This window comes from Abramis brama (assembly GCF_963993115.1).
Source record: "Abramis brama genome assembly, chromosome: 17".
Lineage (NCBI taxonomy): Eukaryota > Metazoa > Chordata > Actinopteri > Cypriniformes > Leuciscidae > Abramis > Abramis brama.
Window position 1 is genome coordinate 16,175,652 of NC_139979.1, and position 24,021 is coordinate 16,199,672.

Below are 24,021 nucleotides of genomic sequence, written 5' to 3' on the forward strand. Positions count from 1 at the left end.
ACTGGGATCTTTCTTTCTTTATTTATTTTGACGTCACACATGTTGTAGGAACGTCACTTGGCTAAAAATGGGCAGCATGTGATGGGCGGTACTAGGAAGAAAGAACTATGTGATAGGTTCTTTGAGGATTCTCTGGCGCGTTATTGGCTATTGATTTGAATGTGGGCGTGGCCGTCAGTAAGGTAGACTGGCTGGGTATATCCAGACAGAACAGAGGTGGGAGGTAATGATTCGTGTTTGAGGAAGATGGCGTCTTCAAAGAAGTCTGGGAGCGGCGTTCTTGAAAAAACAGTAAACAGGAGGCGCTCGTCAAAGCACAAAGAAGTTCCAATAGGTATATTCTCTTTTAATAAACATAACCGCGTTTAAGGGGGAGGGGGGAGCTGTCGCTTGTAAATGACATCCGCGCTCCCGGTTAGATAGTTCCAGAAGTGTCAAAAAGAAGATTAATATCCGAACGTTTACTGTGTACAGTAATGCAGGACCAAATGTACCACACCGTATGAGTACTGGTATTTCCTTACTAATATGTAAACAGTCATTTTGAAATCTCTCAAGAGGCTGTAGCTCTAAACCAACAGGCTTTAATCACGTTTGAACTATTTTGTGTAATGCAATTGGCTAAGTTACATCGTCTACGCTAACTGTAAAACTGTAGCTAGTGAAGTGTATGCATTGATGACATTTCCACGTAAATTACATTGTAATACATTGATATAAACTTTGCTTTCACTGTTCTTAGACAGGAGAGATACGTTTGAATGACATGTGAGTAACGTTACTTGCCTTAACTTTGCTGTAGTTCATCAGGATATGCTTGACTCATGAATGGTCGAGACTGTGGATTTAAGCTTATAATCACTGTGTATGTAGTAAGTGTAGCCTAGATGTTCTTAAACATTTTCTCTTTAAGATGGTTGTGAAGATATGTTTTGACCTCATTTAAAGGCAACCGTTTTGACTGTTATTAAAAATAACACTGTGGGCTTTCAAATAACCTTTTATAACCACACTATTATTGAAATGGTGCAAGGAGTTGAAGTTCCCATGTTCTCTCTGTTGCAACGGCAGAGCGTCACTGGCTGTTTGGTTTCAAGTTTTCACCATAGACCCCTGTCTTGTCCAGAGGATCAGTGTGAGGATTTGCCATCTAAACACACTAAGCCATTTTAACTGAGTTCTCGGATGTGCAGAAGAACAACAGTATGACAAGATTTGTAGTCTTGTACATTCATATATTGAACATATCAGGCTGTTCACATTATGTATGTTCGGTATAAGTTGTGTCACTTGCTGTTGTTGTGTTTGGAGAGTGCGAGGAAACTCTTCACTGATGTCAGTGCATTGTTTTTCTTTTCCTGTTGAGATGATTTGACTACATTTACAAAATAATCTGGGACACAGGTCAGCTTCGATCCTTCCATTATTCCTTGCGCAAATGCTTAAAAATAAGCTGAAAAATTCCGATTTGACAAACTAATCTCCAGTAATGTACTTTTATAACAAAAATAATGCAGACATTTTGCATTACATGAGCGATGTGACAAAAATGTGTCGTATGTGTATTGTATATATTAAACAATAATTAGGTAAATTTCAAATTGTCTACTATTTATATCAAAAGTAGGCCTATGCTTCTATTTTTATGTGTAGCATTTAAATGTACTTCTCATTTCTAGCTAGGTCAGACATAATTTAAACAGACAGAGAACATCCCATGCTATTTTCTTTTGATCTTTTTTTTCTTTTAATTCCAACAAACAGTTTGCCCTTTGAAATTGTATAAAGAAGTAATTTCCCCTTAAGAATTGATATAAGATTGGGTCTTTAACATACTCACCTGTGTTGGTGTATTGAAGTGCATTTATGGTTTGTGAAATGTATAGAGTTAATTAGACAGTTAATATATTCTGAGGAATAATATTGCATATTGTTTATTCAGTTTTTGATTTTGCTAGGAAAAATTTAATTGATGGGGTGCATGATGTATCAGTATCATATTAGAGAGTTTTTTATTTTACATTTTGATTTCATTTGCTTTTATCTTACACCAACCTAGTAAGTTAATCTTTAAAAACACTAATTTTTTTTATTTATTTTTTTTATGTATAAATCCCCTTTTCTTCATTTCAAATACATTGTGATTGCTAAATTCCATTGTAGCATTGATGTTTTTATAATTCATTTTAGTGTTTTATTTTTAATATCAGCTATAACATAAAAATAGTTCTCTGTATTGGCTAATAGTTATTTGTATTCATATCAGCTAGTCCCTAGTTATTAAATGTAATCTAATGAAACTAATGCCAACATTGTTTACTGTGTAGTTTTTTTAGTTAGTCAGAAATACATTTTAGTAATTAATGTATTATACAGTGTGACATGCCTATTACTGTTTCACCATATGACGTAGGCTAATACAACCATTGCCAAATGACATAATTGAAGTCAGTATGTAACCCACAACTTTTGGTGTAGCAATGACCAAAAAAAAAAAAGAACATTTTTAGAGGTCATTGTTTGTGTCTGTCTGTACCAGATTTGAATCGTCCAGTTAGGCTGAAGGTCACTGGCCAGTGTCCATCCCCTGCTGATACAACCAATAGAAACAAAGGTTACTTAGGCATAGGCAATTGTGGGTTTTCATCAGGTAGAGTCTAGTTGGTTTTAGGACACAGTTGGCCTGGATCCTTTTAAACAGTGTGTGTGTGTCTGTGTCTGTGGGGCAGTGAGTAATTTGTTTTCATTGTACACTGGGTGAAAAGCCATCTCACCATAACAGAGGGACAGTTGGTATGGGAGAAAATAACAAAGCTGTAAAGGAAGGAGGAGTTCACAAAAAAGAAGAGGGGATGAAATAGAAAGTGACAGAATGTCATGTCGTGATCTGAGGGGACAAACAGGTGGGAGGGAGGGCGACTGCAAGCGTCCAATCGAAACACTCTATCTTACTGTCTTCCCCTTTTGTTTACCTCCCCCTTCCCATGTCTCTATTTCCCTGGCTCCATGGCTGTGCTGGTATTGAGGGGACAGGACGCACAAGGACTCCAGCATGAGTTCAGAAGAGGGTAACGTTCAGATTCTCCAGGGATCAGTCCCTGCATGTTTTTGTGTGTGTTTTTTTGTGTGTTTTTTTAGGTTGTAGATTGTCACACTTAAGCTCCGCTTTGCTCCCTTGTATCCCTTACAAGTGTCTTGTTGCTCCTCTGCTGTGGGTTGTGTTGTATCATGCTTTATGGGTAAATTATATTCATGTATTTTAGCGCAGTGTCACTTAAAAAGCAAGTGTCCTTGCAGTAGTTTGGCATAGCTGGCTAGGCCAGGCTTTGGCTGTAGATATGTTTGGATGAATTGAGAAATACTCTCATTCAGAGTAAGACAACATTGGGTAGGCTTTGTTTTTCTGGATGCAGCTGTTTTCTTTCTTTGTGCTTTGATTGATTGATCGATCCATTGGGATTGTGGTACTAATTGGAATGAACAGTGTTGATTGATAAATGTTCTACTTACCATCTTCTGTCCAACAATTGAATTAGCCAGCAGTAGCAAATAGGGACGTGTGCGCAACGACTCATTTCATTTAAATTAAATAAAAATACATAAAATAAAGAAATTTTGCAACCGACTAGTCTAACTGTTTCTTACCACTGCAACCACTCGAGTGTCCGGGTTTGTACACACATGACGAGCGGCAAAATCGCAAGAAAAGCTTGACGTGTACTGACAAATATACATAATTTAAGCGTATTCTCTGCTTAGTCCTAATGTAATTTAAATGTAGTCGTTGTAAAAAATATAAAGGGAAACATTAGGACTAAATGTGCAAAAAAGTCATCTTGCAGCAACAGTATTGTTTAATCGACTAGTCTCACGCATCCCTAGTAGGAAATATACTAAATTTTCAGATATTTGCAGCCATTTCAGGAGAAAAAAATGCCATTCATTGTCAATGCAAAATAAATTAATACTTTTATTCAGCTAGTTTCATTGATCAGAAGTGACAGTGCATTTATGATGTTACAAAATATTTATATTTCAAAAAAATGCGGTTCTTTCATCAGAGAATCGTGAAATAAATTCTATGAGAGCAACACACCCTATATTGCCCTTAGACTTCCATTGTTAGGGGATTTTTTAATAACTCTTTTGTGGTTTGTTTTACAAATTAGATTAGGATAGAGTTTTTAGATTTGTCGGCCTTTTTCCTTTATAAATGGGTCAATAGCCTTCAATTCTGTTGTGTTTTCAGGTGTCCTTGTATGTGTTTTGGTGTGGTAAACTGGTGCTGGGAAGTCTTTCATTGACTAAAGGGATTGGGTGGTAGGTTCTCTTGTTGCACATGTTTCCATAATGAGAAACGTAGATAATCTATGGGCATGAGGTTCATTTAGTCAGGGCTCTAATAACTTCTGAACTGAAACCCATCACAGCTGTGAAAGTCATTACTACATGAGCCAAACTAGTTTTACAATAGTTGTTTGATTATATCTCAATGGAAGCAGTTTGAGCTGTGACACAGTAACATGCTTGGTTTCCCATGCAGATTAGGACACTAATCTCTCAGGTCTGGCTACAGCCTTTAGAATAAGGACAGGGTACAGAAATGGAAGAGAAGAAAGGACAATCCTTTTTGAGAGAGGAAGATGTATTGTTTGTTTTTAACAATGAAGGGAAGAGATCACTGCCAGTTAGAGAGGCACCATGGGATACTTTGTCAGTTGAAAAAGGGAGAGTTTGGAAAGTCAGAGAAGAGAATGACTGGACGTGTGATGGGTGGGGTTATCTGGGGTAAAGGGCAGAAAGGAAAGGGCCAAGGCTGTTTTAAACCCATATGTGCAGCAGATAAGAGGACATCTTGGGAATTCAGCTCTAAATAACACTAAACATGTACTGCATGTAAGAAAATATTGTCTGAACTATTTTTGCATTGACAAAGTAAGCACTTTGTATTCAGACATTCAAAGTTCTAACCATTTTTGCGGTTTGTAAAACAATCTTGCAACCACAATGTACAGTAAACTAATAGAAGCTTATGTACGTTTGTCTTTAACTGTTGCTTAGGTTATGATTACCCTTAGTTGTGGGGCAATGCCCTATCTTGGATTATATAAACGATTATATATATGATCTTTAATTGTAAAAAATAATAATGTATTGCTTAAATACAAGATGTATTTGCTTGCATTTGTGGTTTTTTATTAAATCATAAAAAGCTGAAGGTTTGTTTATGGTTCTGCTATTCCTGCATTGCCTGCTGTTGTGAAGTTGCTTGTGATTCTCTCGGTTGTCAGGTTGCTGAGTGCAACAGATTGACCTAGTCACCTGTATTGTCTGTATCTGGCATGTCAATCTTGATCAGATAAATGTGCATGAGTGTATACAGTGGCTGGCTGATGGCCATCCGTCACTGGTTACTCAGTATTATGTCGTGATCTTGTCCACAGCTTCTGTCTCCTGTAGCTTGCTGCACTTACTGTTTCTTATTTTCCTGTCGAGAAAAACAAGCAACAGTAGTGTCTTCAAGATGAGTGTGTTGTTGTAATATGTTTGAATAGAGGCTATTAGTCGTGTTGTTGTATGTGTGATAGTGGTAGGACCTATAAGCTAAGTATGTTTTCATAGACACTAGACAGTGAAATTATTTTTTAAAACAATATTTGTCTTATTTTACAGTAAAAACATTTTAACATCTCTAAAACAATAAATGTACTTAAATTGCTTAAATTAGCCTAGTTTTTATAGAATATATCTTTATTCCCAATAGGATTTATTTGAAGAAAAAATATCTACTATAATAAAATGTATTGATGTTTATACTTAAAACAAGAAAATACACTGCCATTCAAAAGCTTAGAGTTGGTACATTTTATAATGTTTTTGATGCTCACTGTGGCTGCTTTTATTTGATAAAAAATACTGTAAAACAGTGATATTGTGAAATATTTTTACACTTTAAAATAACTTTCTATTTGAATATTTTTTTTAAATGTAATTTATTCCTTTGATGGCAAAGCTTGATCCTTTTATCATTATCAATGTTGAAAACAGTTGTGCTGCTTAATATTTTTGTAGAAATATGTAATACATTTTTTCAGGATTCTTTAATAAATAGAAAGTTTAAAAGACCAGCATTTCTTTGAAATAGATATTTTTTGTAACAATGTTCAAATTAATTAATGCTCAGTACAATACAACTTTTGTCAACCATTTCTCTTTCATCACACCAACAATAAAAAACAAAACACACACTGTACAACACAAATGTTAAAACCACCAACACACACACACACACACACACACACACACACACACACAAAACAACCATCTCAGGCCATTTAACCTTATCATTTTGCTCTATAAAATGTTTATAACACTGTTTATAACCACAGTCTGCACAAATTCTTGGCTTTTGTCTTGAGCTTAACCACTCTTTATTGGCTTTAAAGTATTTCAGTGTGTGTGCTAATTTGAAGTAATTCTTGTGTCCTCAACTCATCCGATCCCCTTTAGTGATGGACACCAAGGCAGTTTTCACTGCCTTGTTTGACGTGTGTGAAGAAAATGCCGCCTTTTTCTCTGGGGCCACAAAGGGCCAAGCTGGGGATGCAGCTCAGCGCCTGGTGGACGCCATGACCACCATCCAGGAACATGCCCGGAGCCTGGAGCCTGTCATCACTGGATTCGCTGTCATCTACCACCATTTTGACTTTGACCCTCATATCCCAGCCAATGGATATCGCTCCCTTGTTAAGGTGCATTTCTGACTGTGTGTTTAATGATTTTAATGAGTTAGCTTAAGGGCAAGAGAAGTCTTTCCTACCTGCCTCTTTCCTCTCCCTGCTGTAAATAGCAACTTCAAGTGCATCATTTTCAGCAGTTAGTCATCACAGGTAACTGTTTACATATTCTGCTTTTGTTAAGCTCATTTCTGCCGAAGGCATGTTTCCTTAGTCCTTCCACGCTTGTCTTTTCTATGACTTTGTTTCTCTCAATAAGCAGGTTTACATTGCACCTCCTTTCTCCTGCATGATGCATTTGCGAATTTTTCCTAGCATACACCTCAATTCATCTCACTCTGTCATCCTCTTCCTTAGGTGGTGCGCTGTTGCCTCCTCCACATCATCCACAAAGGGCGCTATATCACATCCAACAGGCGAAGCATCTTTTTCCGTGCCAGCCACAACGCGGCAGAGATGGAAGCATACTGTAGCGCTCTGTGTCAGCTCAGGGCGCTGCTCTATCTAGCTCAGAGACTGCTTCATGACAACAGTCACGGCAACCTCTTCTTCCAGGAGGAAAGTGGCCTCAGCCAGAGCTTCCTGAGAGAGTACGCCTCCATGCATAAGGGCTGCTTCTACGGCCGCTGTGTTGGATTTCAGGTGTGTTTGTTCAAGAGCACATAAGCTTGTGATAGGATTCCATTGGCAAATGATTATCACGTTTCTACAGTTTCTACTGTAATGTAAGGTTGGAATCTCAAGTAATTTCAACAAAACCATTGCTAAATAGATTCGGTTTAATGGAAGAACTAAAACCAAAAAATCAGTTTAAAGATGGGTTTTCCCATAAATGTTTCTATAATATAACAACAAAATCATAAATGGCATTATTTACATTGTATACATTTTGCATTTTAATATTTACATTACACACACACACACACACACACACACACATATATATATATATATATATACAAAAAGGTTCACTGGCTTTCAAAAGTTTGGGTTCAGTAAATTTAAGTCAATTAATGGATGCATTAAAGGATGCGTTAGATTGATCAACAGTGACAGTAAAGACATTTACAATGTTACAAAAGATTTATATTTCAAATAAATGGTGTTTTTTTTTTTTTTACTTTCTATTGATCCTGAAAAAAAATTATTGCGATTTCCACAAAATTATTGAGCAGCACCGCTATTTTCAACATTGATAATATTAAGAAATGTTTCTTGAGCACCACATCAGCATATTAGAGGGATTTCTGAAGGATCATGCGACACTTATTGTAATAATATTATTTCACAATATTACCATTTTTAGTGCATTGCAGCTTTGGTCTATCAAGTATTATTACCGGTATTATTTTTATATATATTTTCTTCTGCCATATTTTTCATGTTTTATGATGAATATCTTGTTTTCTCTCCTTTTAGTTTACTCCTGCCATCCGTCCATACCTGCAGTCAATTGCTATTAGCCTGGTTGCCTTTGGAGACAATTACAAGAAGCATCAGTCTGGGATAGGTCAGTATTGCTGTCACATTCAGCCTAGTCTAATAAACCTTCCTTTATGTACCTCCTGATTTATGGCTACAGGTCACTATTTTACACTACTCTTTGCCAGTGTCTGCACAGCAGGTTTCCCTCTTGTGTTAATTTAGGACACAAAAGTGCAGTTGTATACACTGACCTGCAGAGGCATTCTAATATTGTTTCTTGTGCTGAATGCTGCACTCTAGTGGAGGCAGGAGATATTGCACCACATGGTGAGTAGCTCTCACAGAGGGTGGAATGGATGAGAGAAATTTCTGTCCTTCCCAAATCTGTCATCTATTCTGCTAGTATATTACCTTTTTCCTCTTTAGAGATGATTAGCGCCTGTGCCTACTAGGGGTGGGAATCTTTAGACACCTCCCGATCCTGTTTGGTTCCGATTCTGGGAATCACAATCTGATTTTACTGACTTTAATAAAAATATTCAAATTGCTTATATAATTACAAGTACTTGTACATTTTGAAATGCAAGTGTATTTAAAAAACGAGCTGTCTGTTGTTAAATGGGTTTTGTGTATTGAATATATATATATACTGCATTCTAGATGGCATAAATTATGCTTTCGTAGAGCATTTGGAAGAGAAAACCTTAAAATACGTGTACCGAAATGCGTTTCTCACAGCGTATATCCTGTGCAACGAAGCCCACGATTGCCCTTGTGTTTCTCTTCAACCCCTTGTATTTTGCTCATGAACCTTAATGCAAGTTTATAGACTTGTTCGATGGTTTTGTGTGTGTGTGTGATTGGTAGGAAGCAGAATATGGCTCTCTCTTGTGCAGGGGTTCTCAACTCTGGCCCTCGAGGTCTACTTTGCTGCAGAGTTTAGCTCCAACCTTGATCAAACTCACTTGTCTGTATCTTACTAGTAATCCTAAGGAGCTTAGATAGCTTGTTCAGGTGTGGTTGATTCGGGTTGGAGCAAAACTCTGCAGGAAAGAGGATCTTGAGGGCCAGAGTTGAGAATCCCTGCTCTAGCGCTCACAAGTGCCATTATAAATATGCAGGGGGAAAAACTAAACTCTGGATCGATTCTGAAGTTTGAGAAGAGAACCGTGATGCATCTGATAATCTTAGTTTTTCCTCCCACCCCTAGTTCCTATGCTGTGCTTCAGCATGAGAGCAAGACTGGTTACAAGACTGGTTACAGGCTACAGTTCTCACTTTAAGTGTCTATTGATGTTTGTAAATATTAAACTAATTGCTCATGCATGCTTGTCAAGGTAAAATGATTGAGGTCACTATTATTTGTGTGTTTCTGTTTGTCGGAAAACCCACTTTCATTTCTTCCCCCCACCCTGTATTACTGTCCAAGTAGGATGCCCTGCTGTGATATGCTAGTTATATAGACAGGCATTCATCTAACTGTCTATTTGTCTGTGTTTCTCTCAGGTGTAGCAGCCAGTTCTTTCCTCACCTCTGGGAAGTATGCCATTGACCCTGAACTGAGAGGTCGGGAGTATGAACGCATCACTCAGAACCTGGATGTTCATTTTTGGAAGACATTCTGGAACATTACAGAGACTGAACTTTTATCAGTTAGTATTAAACATCTGTGTGTTTCAGTTAGGGCATCACAATTAATTGAAAGAAAATTGGTTTGAGATTTGACCTTGTATTATTTAACCACAAAAAAAAATGCTGCTTGAATTTAAAGAAATTTTGCCTGAAGCATATTACCACTGTAATAATAAAACTGTAATCTTCAAAATAAGAATGATAATTCAGTATTGCTATTACTAGTTATATATTAATTATATTACATTACATTATATATTTGAACTGGGGTTAAAAAAAAGTGAGTGCAAATTAACACTGGGCCCCAGCTAAATGTGAAATATAATTAAAAAATAAAAAATAAATAAAAACTCTTTCTAAACTTTCTACATTTTAAACGCATTTAAAGGATACTGACAGCAGATTGTGGGTAAAACTTTTCAGTCTTGATATCTTAGCTCTTTCAGTAGAAATATGAGATACCAATTGTTTATAAGGCATATAATTGCTTAATATTCCCTTGAGTTATAAAACTCCTTGCACCAGTCTCTTTTTAATATACTCAAATCTTTTGCTACAGCTGATCAGATCAGATTATGACCAGTCCAAGTTCTCATAATGCAAAGTTCAATTCCCAGAGTAGAAAAAGCTTTCTCTCATCTCTCTATCTCACTTTCTCTCTCTCTCAAGGGTCTGATGTCTATAACGGCCACAACCGTGAAAGTAAATCGAGCTCTTTCTGTGCCCCCTATGCCCTTTGATCTGCCGTTGGTGGCGGATCCCACCCACATGGTGACCGTGTCTCCTCCAGCATCTCATATCGGCCTGGGGCCTGTGCAGATGAGGTTGATCTCATATGAGCTGAGAGAAGGACAGGTACATACAGTTCATATTGATGTCATTGACCATCTTAATTAGTCTTGAATGATAATCATCTTCCTCCTCACAGAAGCTAAAGCATGAACTTTTCATTTGAACCATAATTTGACTACTTTGTTCTTTAAAGAGAGTCATTTTTCCACTATACATGCTCTTCTCTTGTCAATAAATAAATAAATAACTATGGACAGAAAGCAAGGAATGAATAATGAGGTGTGCTTAGCTAAATAAAGCGGTTAAGCTTTTATCCTTTTATCTCCTTTTATCCTTAAAGCCCTATAATTCCTGATATACCTCTCTGTGTCATGGGAGGACTTGAATTGGTTGCAATGTAGATGAGTAAGATGTGATGGTGTTTAAAAAGCCTACTTGACTTCTCTTCACACCCTTTGAACTCCTATTGATCCAGCTGAGGCGTAAACTTGATTAAGAACCTCACGTCTGTAGCGTTTAATTACACGTCTCTTGTCTAAATGAGAGTTTTTGTCTTTGTGTGGGGCACAGAGCTTCAAAGAGATTCAAATGTTCCATTGGTTGTTCTTTATTGTTCTGGTGCTTATAGTCCATTTTATATTTTTATTTTCTGTCTTCAGGACAGTGAGAAATTACTAGCACTGTGTCGCTCGGAAGGGGGCCAGATATCTCTTTCTTTGGGCTTAAAGCCGAAGCGCCACCCCCCTTCCCCATGGCTGGTGTTGCACTTCCACGGAGGAGGCTTTGTGGCTCAGACTTCCAAATCACATGAGGTATCTCTTCGCCTCTTCTGTCCTTACACATCCTATATGCCCCCTTTTTCATCCTACCTTAAATCATGCAGACCTGTTACTTTTAAGTCATCAGGCATATGATTTACACCTGAAAATCGTATAGACTTACTTTAAATCTAGGAAGCAGAATATCATAGAGCCTTGGGGTGGGAATACACAATGAAATAAAACATAACTCATTGCAATATTTCTTATTAGATTTAAAATAAATAAATAAATTGGACAGTCCCAGTTTTGATGTCATTTCCACCACAACAATTTTCCTCTAATAAGTTTTTTTGTTTACTAATGTGACAACAATGTTTTGATATGAAAAATGAGACCAGTGATGTGTGAAGAAAAATAAAGGTAAAGTCACTTAGCAGAACATTTTTGTGTCATTTCAAGCTGTAATTTTGTCAAATGATATTTAGGATACATAAAATGTTAGCTGTGAAATTAACAGTAGCAAAATAAAAGAGTAAAAGGGTTTTATTTAAAGTGGCATTTCCAACACAGAATGTAATTAAACAAAACGTCACTTAACATGTTGTGGAAATGACACTGTGGTGAGAATTACATTTTTTCCTGTGATTCATGTACGGCCACTGTTGGACATTGTTAGTGGACAAATTAAATTGTTTTTAAGAAAGGTTATTTTCACAGATGTGTCAATAGTTAAAGAAATACCAAGATGCTACAGTCTACAGAGCATCTTTTACTGCTAGATTTATCCTAATTGACTTAAGTTGTTCATGGCATATTTATTTGAATTTTGAATACTTTATTGTCTTTAGACATTGACTGTAGCCACCCAGGATTCCACTTCTATGTCTGATTACTCATTTAGTGGTTTTAATAGTGTCTCATTTATGCAGAGCAGCATCTTGGCAAGCAGTATAACTTAAGATATTGGTCATTTGCATTTGATTGTGTCCCGTGTCTCATGCAAAGTATGAGACTAAGTATCATATTAAAGTATCATATTATCACTGCACTCATGCAAAATTCACACAAATACCTCACCAGCGGCAGCCTGCATTCTTGACACATTGCATTAGCTGCTTGAACAAGCTCCACTCAACAATGGACACGTTGATATGAAATGTAACTGGCAGTCAGAGCAACATGTTGTGACGCCTGTCAGCACGCATCATTCCTTTAAACTACTAAACAAAACTTAGAGTGAGAACAAGTAAAAAATACTGAAGTCTCTGAGAAGAAATATGCTCTTTCCCTAAGTGTTTTCTCTTAATGCTTGGTGAGGCATGTTTAGACGGATATTCAGGGTGACAGAAGCTACTTTAAATGAACATTTAGTGTTGAGGACCCTAATTCAGGCTCTTTTCAGCAGTTATGTCACACTGAAACCACTTTCTTAAAGCTGGAAACTACAGGAGGTCTGGATTCAGAGAGGAATTAGAAGTGTGAGCTAGGTAAGCAGTTTAGGATTTAGAACTACTTAATTGAGGCAGAAGTGAAATAAAGACATAATATAAATAGTCATATGTACTACTTTTTCATTAATAATGTACGCTACTATTACAATTTGAACATACTACATCTGGCATGTTGGCAATGGCATTATCATCAATTACAGCCGTGACACTGTTCCCTGCTATATATATGAATATGACAACCCACCTCATGTGGCCTCATGGGATAATTGTGTCCATTGGATGCACTCTTTAAAATCTTAGTGGAAAATTTAGGTAATCTGGGTATTTTTACATACTGTATGCCTACTGAATGCTGCATATTTAGACGTGCTGCACATTTGATGTATTGCTTTTCACATACTATCTAGTAAGTAGGTAGCCATATTCAGACTCCGGATAAGTGAGTATAGTATTGAGGATTTGGTGTATTTCTGAGTGAAATGAGAAACATGCAGGGCAGGATTGGTTGGATTGTAGAAAGTGGGAGTTGCAAACTAAATGGAGGCAGATCTGAATGCAAGTTTGCAATCTGTTGTGGAATGACCGTTTGCTGGAGGGGAGGGTTTGAAAACCATGTTAATGTTTTTGATTTAAAAAACGTTAACATGAATTAAAGCAAACAAATACCATATTCCCTGTAAAGTGCGAAGAACAAAAGGAAGAAATAACTAAACCTGAAAATCCTGGTGTGAATTTTTTAGTTTATGATTTCTAATCCTTAAAAATGTAGCAGTTTTTTATTCTTTTTTTTCTCTTTTTCTTTCCAGCCATATCTGAAGAGCTGGTCTCAAGACCTGAATGCCCCCATCCTTTCAGTGGACTATTCTCTGGCCCCTGAGGCCCCGTTTCCTCGGGCTTTAGAGGAATGTTTCTATGCCTACTGCTGGGCCATCAAGAACCACAACCTGCTAGGTAAGAGGAATAGCGCCTTCTTTATACTTCCTTATCACATGATATTGTGATTCATATTTGTTTCTTAAAGTCGTGATGAAACGGAAGTAGTATTTTTTTCCATTTTGTAACGTACATCTGAGTGTAGCGGAGCTTATCAAAAAAGAAAAAAAATTTGGCAGGGACTTGTTTTATCCATCGTTTGTTGATTGGATTTTGGGATGTCGTGTTGCATTGAAAAGTGGAGGCAGATGAACGTGAGCTTGCAGGAGCGGGGTTTAAGCAAACTAAATGATTAGAGAAGTACTGCACATGTCACCAGAGAGAAGTCTTTTGTTTTCACCAAAAGGTCTGTTTATGACATTTTGATTAAACATTTAGAGGTCAACTTTTGTTTTAAAAAAAACGTGCACAATGAAAATTGATGAGGTTAATTTTCATTGCATGCCCACTTTAAGCCTCCTTTGTATGTTACACAGTTTGTTGCCGGTTCATTTTCAGTGGAGTCGGCAGTCAACCTTTTTTGTCCCAAATATCTTAATTACATCAGACTGCTGGTGGCACACGTCAAGCATGATTTTGTCTTTTCATGGTTGACCTCAATCGGAGGTGATTTTATTCACGACCAATAAAACGGCATTTAGCTTTTACGTGGTCCTTCAGCTTTTATGAGTGCAAAACCTGCACTCCAACCCACATGCGAAAAATGAGTTTCTTATAGAATGTCAGAACACATTTTGCAGGGAAATATTTTATTTTAATAATTTAATCCTGTTACCACTTTAATGAAACTGAATACAACATTTATAGTAATTGCATCATCCATCTACCAGACTGCTTTTTACATTTTTTTTTTTATTTAAATTTGAACTTTTTTTTGACATTGTATGATTCAGTCACTTGATTAGTCCTTAAGAAAACTGATTAAGGTACAAGACACGTGAAATTGGCCGACTTGATCTGTCATACTGTTGTACTGTGATGGTGTCGAGATCCCACAGGGAACAAAGATGCCTATTGAAACTCAGCTCACACTCGGGTCTGATTACAGCAGGGTAAACATATTCATCATTCAGTGTTCTCTCACCTCCGCTATGTATCTCAGGATCATGACGCAGGTCTTGCACTTCTAATAATTCTCTTTTGGTGTGAAAACCACACCACATCAGTGATAAAAATGTGACCTAATTTTAGAATTATGGAGTGTATTTATCTTCTTGATTCTCTAAATAATTTATTTTATTTGATCTATTGCTCGTTACTTCATTTTCTGCTTTGCGCCCCCTTTCTAATTATTCTCTGTGCCCCTCTCTTCCTCAGGTTGGACCGGTGAGCGTGTGTGTTTGGCCGGTGACAGCGCAGGAGGAAACCTGTGTATGACCGTGTCGATGCGGGCTGCTGCTCACGGCGTGCGCATGCCGGATGGCATCGTCGCTGCTTACCCCGCTACCCTGCTCACCGTGTACGCCTCGCCATCCCGCCTGCTCACCCTCATTGACCCTCTGCTACCCCTCAGTGTGCTCTCACGCTGCCTCAGTGCTTACGCAGGTCAGTCTGGAACCGTAATAGGTTTTATGGCAAATAGTGCTGTGTTGTGACTCAGGTTATTAGCAAGCTGGAATGGTCAGGGCTGATGCATAATTTATCACTGGTAAAAATGTAGCATATTCACAATTTAGGGAGTGCAGACACCTTAATGATGATGAATGATTTCAACAAGTAAAGTTAAGTGAAGCCACACACACATCAGGAAATGATTAATAGGTTTGTATTTTGTTATAAATGATTTGATTAGTAGTGTTTTCAATCATAGTAATGATAAAGTCAAATCAGTGGCCCAAGGCTTGTATTGTCTTTTCTCTGCAGGTTAAGTGTAGCAATATTTTCTTTCTGTTATAGTAGTACTGGATACTAGGGGTGTAACGATACTCTCGTGTCACGATTCGATACATATTACGATACTGAACTCACGATACGATATTGCGATACTCCAAGATTTATGGTAAAAGGTTAACAAAAAATGTACTGTTGATTAAAATGCTAAATTTGGAATTACATTGGGAGTGTAAATGAATAGGCTTGGCGACGGTGACACCAGAATAAAAATGAATGAAAAATTCATGATTCTGGAGCTGAAAAACAAATTATTTTAGATTAATATGCTTGCACTCTTTCACTGACTAGATCTATTTAAAGCCACTTTTTGCTGGTAATATAAGACATTTTGCATTATTAGTAGTTAATGTAGTACTGACACTAAAACTCTGAAAACTTGAATTTTTTCATGCACAGTAATTTTAATTTTGGATGATTTTTACGCAATACATATTGTCACTACCCACTATACATATTGTTGTATTTTTGTATTGCAATATATTGTTACACCCCTTTTATTTTTTATAATATAAGAATGTCTTAGCATTCGGTTTCTCGCCTTTTTGCTTTTATGAAAGCTCCACAAGATATTTGTGACTTATTTTGAGATATTTTTATTATAAAATGTAATATTGTATATTAATATTATGTTTTAAATTACATTAAAATTTTTTTGGTTATTTGTTTGTTTATATATTGATTGAATCCTACACATGTGATTTTGATTTTTTCCATCCCTACTGTATGTTATTTGCTTTTCCCCCTTTGTCCTCCTCTGGTGTGTGTAGGCACAGATCCACAGGTGGAGAAGCAGGTGGAGAAGGTGAACACTTTGAGCATGGTGAGGAGAGATACTGCCTTGCTGCTCCGAGACTTCAAACAGGGGGCCTCCAACTGGATCCATTCTCTGCTGGATAGAGGAAGTGCAGGTACATGTATAGGGCTGAAATGGAGCGTATTCTGTTTTAGAGTGTACTCATTGTGCCTAGTGTGTCTAAACGGTATTATCAATATGTCTTTTTATGATAATAATCCCTACACACACTGATGATGATGCCTTTGTAATAGTGCAGCTGGCTAATTATTTGATCTGCTTTAATTAGGTTTAAATTAAGGCACACAAATCCCTCGTAGCACTCCGCTTTGCTTGATATAATTGGCTCCATGGTGATAATAGCCATTTGTTCAGAGCTATATGTGGTAGCTTCTGAACTCATTCTCCAGCTTGTGGTGCGTGACCCACAGATGGTTTTGTGGAAAGTGGTCCTTCTGAGCATGTGCTGAATGGAGGCCCTGATTCAGTCTGTATCTGTCATCTGTTGTTAAAGCATACCTGGAAGGCTAATGTATGCATGGTCCCACAACCCAATTGTATTTTGTGTCACAGCTCCACAATTCCTTCCTCTTCTCTCTACAGCAGTATTATGTTTTACTAACTCGGCACCCCTTTGGCCTCAGTGATCTTCCCCATGATATTGCAACAACAGTAGTTCAGCCCCACCTCCCCTGCTTCAGTTGGTTGCTACCAATTATTTTAAAATTGTTATAATTATATTAGAATCCTATACTTTTTTTATCTGTGAGAATGAAAAATAAAACACTAAGCACTAAAAGTATTTTTAAATGCTAAAGGTGAATTTGGGCATTACAATATTACAGAATGAAAAATGTTTTATATTTGCTAAAGATTACATAAAACAGTGTTATTAAAGATGTTATTAGATGACAGCAAAGGTTCTCTAAATGAGCGAGCACAGTTAAATATGCAATATCGATGAATTAAAAAATCTCTAATATTTGCCAATAATAGATATGGTACTGATGTTTTGCATTTCCAATAAAATTATGTCACAAATGCTCACCTCTGACTGTATTTGCATTTTTATTCTTATTTTTATTGTGGTTTTGATTGCGTAGTCAAACAGCTGAACTGAAAATGGGCTACTATCAACCCTAGATCTCATATCATTTGAGTTCATTAGCTCTCACAGAGAGAGAAAGAGTAGGGCTGTGCAGGATGTCAATGCAGTGTGGCTAAAAGGCATAACTAGTGTGGTGTCACACACAACACAAAGCATTCTAATTGCCTCATGATGGCCATGAATTCATTATTCACTATACCAGCATAGCTGAGAATAGTTTTTCACAAGATTATGGTTATGGGCAATACAGCTGTGTTGTGGCTGGTCAGTTGTGTGTGTTAATGTCTGTTTGTATGGCAGTTTGAGGGCCTTAATATTTTCCTGAATGTCTGTTTAATGCCACACACATGCACTTCACTTCAGACAGTCACATGCCTTACCTCTCTCCCTGGCAACTGTTTCCTCGCCAACAGCCTCCACCAATGTCCAATGAGGGTCTTTGTAATCCCCCACCCCTGTTGCTTAAAATTCCTACTCTGCCCATTTGTACTCCTTTTACATATTTATTTACTTTCTCATTTTGCCTTTCTACATATTTGCATTGAGAAATGTTTCTGGAAGCATATCTGCTCTCTATAAGATTTCGAATAGGAATTTCCTCTTTTCCAGCTTAGAAATTACATTGGGAATTCAGGATTTACCTTAGTTTTGTTGGTTTTGTTGTTCCACCATCGCATTTGGGATGTGCAACATCAGTCAATATATGTGACTTTAAAACATCCACATCACCAGGATGTCCTTGAAATGACATTCATTGTTACTATTACCTCTAAAAACAACCTAAATATCTCTTTTTTTCTTTTCAGACTCTGTGAGAAAGAGCGTTTCAGAAGCGTCTCTGACCTCTCCTCACACAGACCCTCCAGTGTCTGCCAAGCTGTCTGAGCACTCCCATGGGAAAGGGTCTATGAAGAGCCAGACTTGCCAGGACTTGGGCACCCATGCTAACAGCAACGTGCAGAAAAATGTCAGCGAGTCCACCAACCACCTTAGCACCATTACACCCAACCACAGCTCCATCCTTGACATCACGCTGACACCCGAGAGCAAGGTACAGTTCCTCATCTTGTGCTTTAAAGTGGCTTAATAAAATGTCTGTTTTCACCATGTTCCTAAAGCTCCCGTGGTGTTGAAGGTTTCTCTTTTACAGATTGCAACAGTGAGTCATATTAATCATCCAGCTGATTTGCATTCTACTAGGGTGCCAATCTCTGTTACACAGCATCCATCAGGCTGTTTTTCATGGCTTTATGAGTATGTGAAACATATGCCAATATTTGCGCTGATTAATTTGCGCTAGAGTGAGAATGACCTAGCCTTCAACAAATAAACAGTGTTGCTTATATCATAGTCAAACATAACATTTAAATAACAGACAGTCCATTGTTTGTAAGAATCTGGTATGTTTGCTGGAGTGCAGCACAGATGTTCGCACACAGTATCAAATTGCCATTGGTGGCAGAAAAACAGGAGTTTGTTATGCCACAATTAGCATCAGAGTCAGAGCTGTGGCAGAACGCAGGCTGTCTAATGCACAGAATTAACTGGCCTCTTAACACTGCCTGTTTTGTAATTGCTTGCAGTAAATTGTTGATCTGGTTATTTTAGTCTGGTACAATATGTGCAAATAAATCACTTAGCTTTTTTTGATTCTGCACAATTCTTTCACTGTATTCAACTCTGTCCGGCTTAGTGGAGTGAGAAAGGGTAGTGCTGAGAGTTAAGTAGTTGTGCAACTCTGAGAAAGTGCAAAGGATTATGCTGCAATGATGTCACTTGGATTTTTGCATGCCATTGTTAAAGCATGTGTTAAAATCCCACAGAGAATCCCATGATACGATGACGTCAATTGCTGGATTTGAAACGCTATTTTTTACTGCCTGGTTCAAATGGTTCAAAATCATCTCACCCTCTCCTGAACCCATTCTCCATCTCCGTTCCTCTATGTTTCTTATAAATTTCCACTGACCTATATAAGAAAAGATTCAACAAATAAAAACAGCACGACTGTTTTCAACATAAGAAATGTTTCTTGAGCACCAAATCAGCATAGAATGATTTCTGAAGGATCATGTGACACTGAAGACTGGAGTAATGATGCTGAAAATTCAGCTTTGCCATCACAAGAATAAATTACATTTTAAAATAATAATTAAAGGTCCCGTATTATGCCCCTTTTCACAAGATGTAAAATAAGTCTCTGATGTCCCCAGAGTGTGTATGTGAAGTTTCAGCTCAAAATACCCAACAGATCATTTTTTACAGCATGTTTAAATTGTCATTTTTTGGGGCTCAGAAAAACGCGCTGTTTTAGTGTGTGCCCTTTAAATGCAAATAAGCTGCTGCTGGACGACCCAGGGGGCGGAGCTTCATGAGCTCGCGCTCAGTCTCTCAGGACAATGGGCTTTATGCACAGCTGCACTACTTCCTGAACTTCAGCCAGCTCTTTGTTTCCTGTCTGCCATTATTGGACAAACTGATTAATCCAGGTGTGCCTGACCTCAGTAACAGTAATCAGACACACCTGGATTAATCAGTTTGTCCAATAATGGCAGACAGGAAACAAAGAGCTGGCTGAAGTTCAGGAAGTAGTGCAGCTGTGCATAAAGCCCATTTCATCTCACGGAATGATGATAATATCAGAAACTCTCAGTAACAGTGTTCATTTCGAGTCGAACAATAATGCCTACAGAGTCAGAGTGCTGTATAGAGATGGAACAGGTATAGTTTAGTAGTTTAATTACGGTTATTATAACGTATTTGTCATCTGCTTGTATGTATCCATTATTAATAGCCTACAAGTCTGCTGTTTCAGACCAGGTCCGAATGATGATCAAACATATACTGATAAGTTTAATAAAGTTTATTGTACATCACACAAAAGATGAAGCGTCAGTTTTACTTCAGAAAATCACCGTAAGAGCTGAGTAAACACAGTAAGTTATAAGAAGTGCGCAAGTACATAAACGAATTTCGGTAGAGTTGAGGGAGCATTCCTGTGGGCGGAGGTTAGTCAAAAAACTGTTCTACTGACGTCATTAAAGAAGGAAGTAAAGGGATGTAGTCCAAACGGGCCGTTCGATGTAGGCGACTAATGTTAAATAAAATATCTCGCTTGGCATTGAACTTTGAGCTTTAGAATTTTACAGATATTATTTATACTCTAACACAGGGATGGGCAACTTCGGTCCTGGAGGGCCACTGTCCTACAGAGTTTAGCTTCAACCCTAATCAAACACACCTGAACAAGCTAATCAAGGTCCTCAGAATTACTAGAAAATTACAGGCAGGTGATTTTTCCAGGGTTGGAGCCAAACTCTGTAGGACAGTGGCCCTCCAGGACCGAAGTTGCCCATCCCTGCTCTAACAACAACATTACACACTAACTAAAGTTTGAAACATGGGATCACGAAGAACGGGACCTTTAAAATTGAAAAAAATAAAATAAATTGTAATAGTATATCACAATATTACTGTTTCTATATGTGTGATCAAATAAAAAAAAGTTTTACCGACCCCACATTTTAAACATAATTTTACAAAAGAAAAAGGAAAAAAACAAGTGTGGCCATAATGGAGATGTTTCACTTTGTTCATCTGCCCTGGATGAACCTTGTCGCCTCACGTTCATATCTAATTGACCTCCGTTTACCTCCACCTCTCTCCTAGCCCGAGGATGTGAGTTTCTTCCTTTGCAAAGAAGTGGATCCCTCTGTGTCAGAATCCTTTTCTGCTGTGGCCATTCCGCCCCCTGCTGGTGAGGAGGACTCTGAGACACCCCGGGAGTTTCCAGACGGCTTTGAGCCTCTGCGCTCAGAGCAATTAGCAGAAATGAACGTACAGAGCTCTCCCATCGTCAGAAACCCTTACATGTCCCCCCTTCTGGCTCCAGACAGCATGCTAAAGGGACTACCTCCCATACACATAGTGGTAAGAGTGACCAAAGACTTTTTACAATTGATGAGTTTAAGAAGATGTGCTTGGTACTTCATTTTAGGATGAGAAAATGATTTTAAATGCTTTCACTCCCCTCATAAGCACATTGTAGATATTTTTATTCCGTTTGCCTATGTCTGAGACTCTTCTTCATCCCCCATTTCTCAGGCCTGTCATCTGGACCCCATGCTAGACGACTCTGTGATGTTTGCCAAAAGGCTGCGAGATGTCGGTCAGCCAGTGACCCTATGTGTCGTGGATGACCTTCCTCATGGCTTCCTCAGCCTGTCACAGCTCTCTAGGGAGACTCGAGAAGCTGCTAACGTATGCATGGAGCGAATCAAGGATGTCTTCACCATGAAAGACCCTCCGCCAGAGATGCGCAAACACCGCAAATTGGAACGGACCATTCAGAAGCCTTCTTCTACCAAAATAGACCACATTCAACTTTCGCAAGTAACCGTGCTGGAGGAGGAGGGGGTATCTGTTGGGGGAGAAGCTTCTGTTGTGGATGAGGAGGGACTTGCTGGCTTTTACCCTCCCACTAAGTCTGAATCTGAAAAGATTCCAGCTTAGAATTTTAGACTGGTTTCGTTCTGAATGATACCAAAAGAGAGATACGTAGGCCAGAGTAAGGTCATATTATGTGAATAACACATTATGTGAATGATTATAATGGATAAGAGTATATAGAGAAAAATAAAGTAATTAAGCAATTATTAAATGATAACTTAAATAAGAGAACATTAAGTATTTAGTTATAGAGAGGAAAAATGAATACACCTCTAGCTTTATTATTCAAATCTAATGGCGTACACATGCACTCCCTTTACATCTATATTACCACTTTGCCTTTTGGTGTGTTATACCAGCACAAAAATTAATATCCTGCCTTGTTCTAAAAAAACATCCCAGCACATAACGTCATTATTACAAATGGATGTATTAACCCAAACCTCACTCCTTATAACACTAAATGTTCTTATACAATAATGAAATGTCTACAAACTGTGATTCAATATTATACATGTGTGTTACAATTTATACTCCGTAGAATGTGTTGCTGCTAGGCATCCTGGGGCTAACTGACGAAAGCATTTATTAATGGTTTAATTTTTTTTCTTTTAAGTAGCTTTTGAAATATTTATGACACTGAATTATAATATGGTATTACTGTGTATGTAAATCACCCTTTATGAATCTACCTGCCTCTTGGCACCTAGAGGATGTCCTGTGTGACTAGCGCTTGAATGGGATTTCTGATGCTGCTTTGTCCTCAGAGTTCAATGATTATTAAATTCAATTAATCATGATTGAATTTCCACAAGCATTCTGTGGAAGGAAAGCTCAAGTGTCACCCAATTTGTGATAGTGTTACTTGTGTTCTGTAGTGTCCAGTCTTGTTATAGTCAAGATAATAGTCTATTTTGCTACTGTCATGTATTATCTTTGTAATGGCATGGAGAATTGTGTTTATTGTATGTAAATGTTTACTTAAAATTGCTAGTTCACCCAAAAAAAAAAATTCTGTCATCATCATCTCACCCTTATTTCGTTTCAAACCTGTATGACTGTTTCTTGAAGACCGTTTCAGCTATTTTTGCTCAAACAATGAAAGCCACTGGGGTCCAAAACAAACCAACATGGGACCCAATTGACTTTCATTGTATGAGCGAGAAAAAAACACACAAACATTTTTCAAAATATCTTCTTTTTTTTCTATATAAGTCTATATACAATATAAGTCATACAGGTTTGGAACAACACAAGGGTGAGTAAATGATGCCACAATTTTCTTCTCTTTTTTTTTGGATGAATTACATCTTTAAGTCACAAGTGGCGTCGAAATGGCATATTTTGAAATGGCATATATAATTTGTTTATTATAATCATATAATAATCACATTATTTATCTGTTAGATTAGATTACTTGTCAAAAAGACAAGAATATATATATACTGGTTTGAAAACTGGACAAGAGCTTAGAGAGAAAAAAAACATGGGCTGTACCTCTCCATCACTGCATTTCCCTCTTAGTCAGCATGTCAGCGCAAGCTTCCATTATTTTTCCATCTCCCTCGTTCCTTCAGTCAGTTTGTTTCCCTCTTGTTCACAGTCGTGTCATCTGTCCCCGTGCATGCTGACCCATTTTGAGCACTCTTTTCAATTCTCACCCAGCCCGTCCTAGAGGTATTTTAAGCAGACTCCCTTTACACCCAGCAACCTTGAGCCAATGAAATCTTTCAGCCTGCACATGTGTGATACATGCCGCTGTGATAGCGTGTCTCTATTTGAATCAGGTCTCCTCTCTCTCTGGCACTAATTGACTCTATTGACTCTCCGAAACAAACTCGCCAACATTTTGGCACTCCATAAAATGTATTAGTGCTGTATGGGAGATTTGGACCTTTGTGTGCACAGCGTGGCCTGACCTCCCACAGTGTGTTTATATAGCACACGTTTAAAGTATCGTCAACCTTATTATTGAAACAATGGTGGTCGTTGCTGTCATTTTATGATTCGCTCTGCTCAAGCGGCACAGCATGACATGTCTTTTGGG

At 37.8% G+C, this 24,021-nt stretch overlaps 1 protein-coding gene across 2 annotated transcripts; it reads left to right on the top strand.

Annotated features, from left to right (window-relative positions):
* The first annotated feature begins 169 nt into the window (after nt 1–169).
* lipeb (lipase, hormone-sensitive b) lies at nt 170–22,975 on the top strand. 2 transcript variants are annotated; one of them, XM_084089721.1, is made up of 14 exons: nt 201–334; nt 3,034–3,068; nt 6,511–6,752; nt 7,095–7,379; nt 8,157–8,247; nt 9,669–9,814; nt 10,464–10,649; nt 11,246–11,398; nt 13,605–13,749; nt 15,049–15,276; nt 16,392–16,532; nt 18,332–18,576; nt 21,195–21,455; nt 21,630–22,975. In XM_084089721.1, the coding sequence occupies exons 2-14, from the start codon at nt 3,053–3,055 to the stop codon at nt 22,035–22,037; spliced, it is 2,547 nt and encodes an 848-aa protein (XP_083945847.1). In that variant the 5' UTR covers nt 201–334; nt 3,034–3,052; the 3' UTR covers nt 22,038–22,975. The 2 variants fall into 2 exon arrangements, with proteins under 2 accessions (XP_083945846.1, XP_083945847.1); XM_084089720.1 differs by lacking the exon at nt 3,034–3,068 and having other exon boundaries at nt 170–334.
* Nucleotides 22,976–24,021: the final 1,046 nt, after the last annotated feature.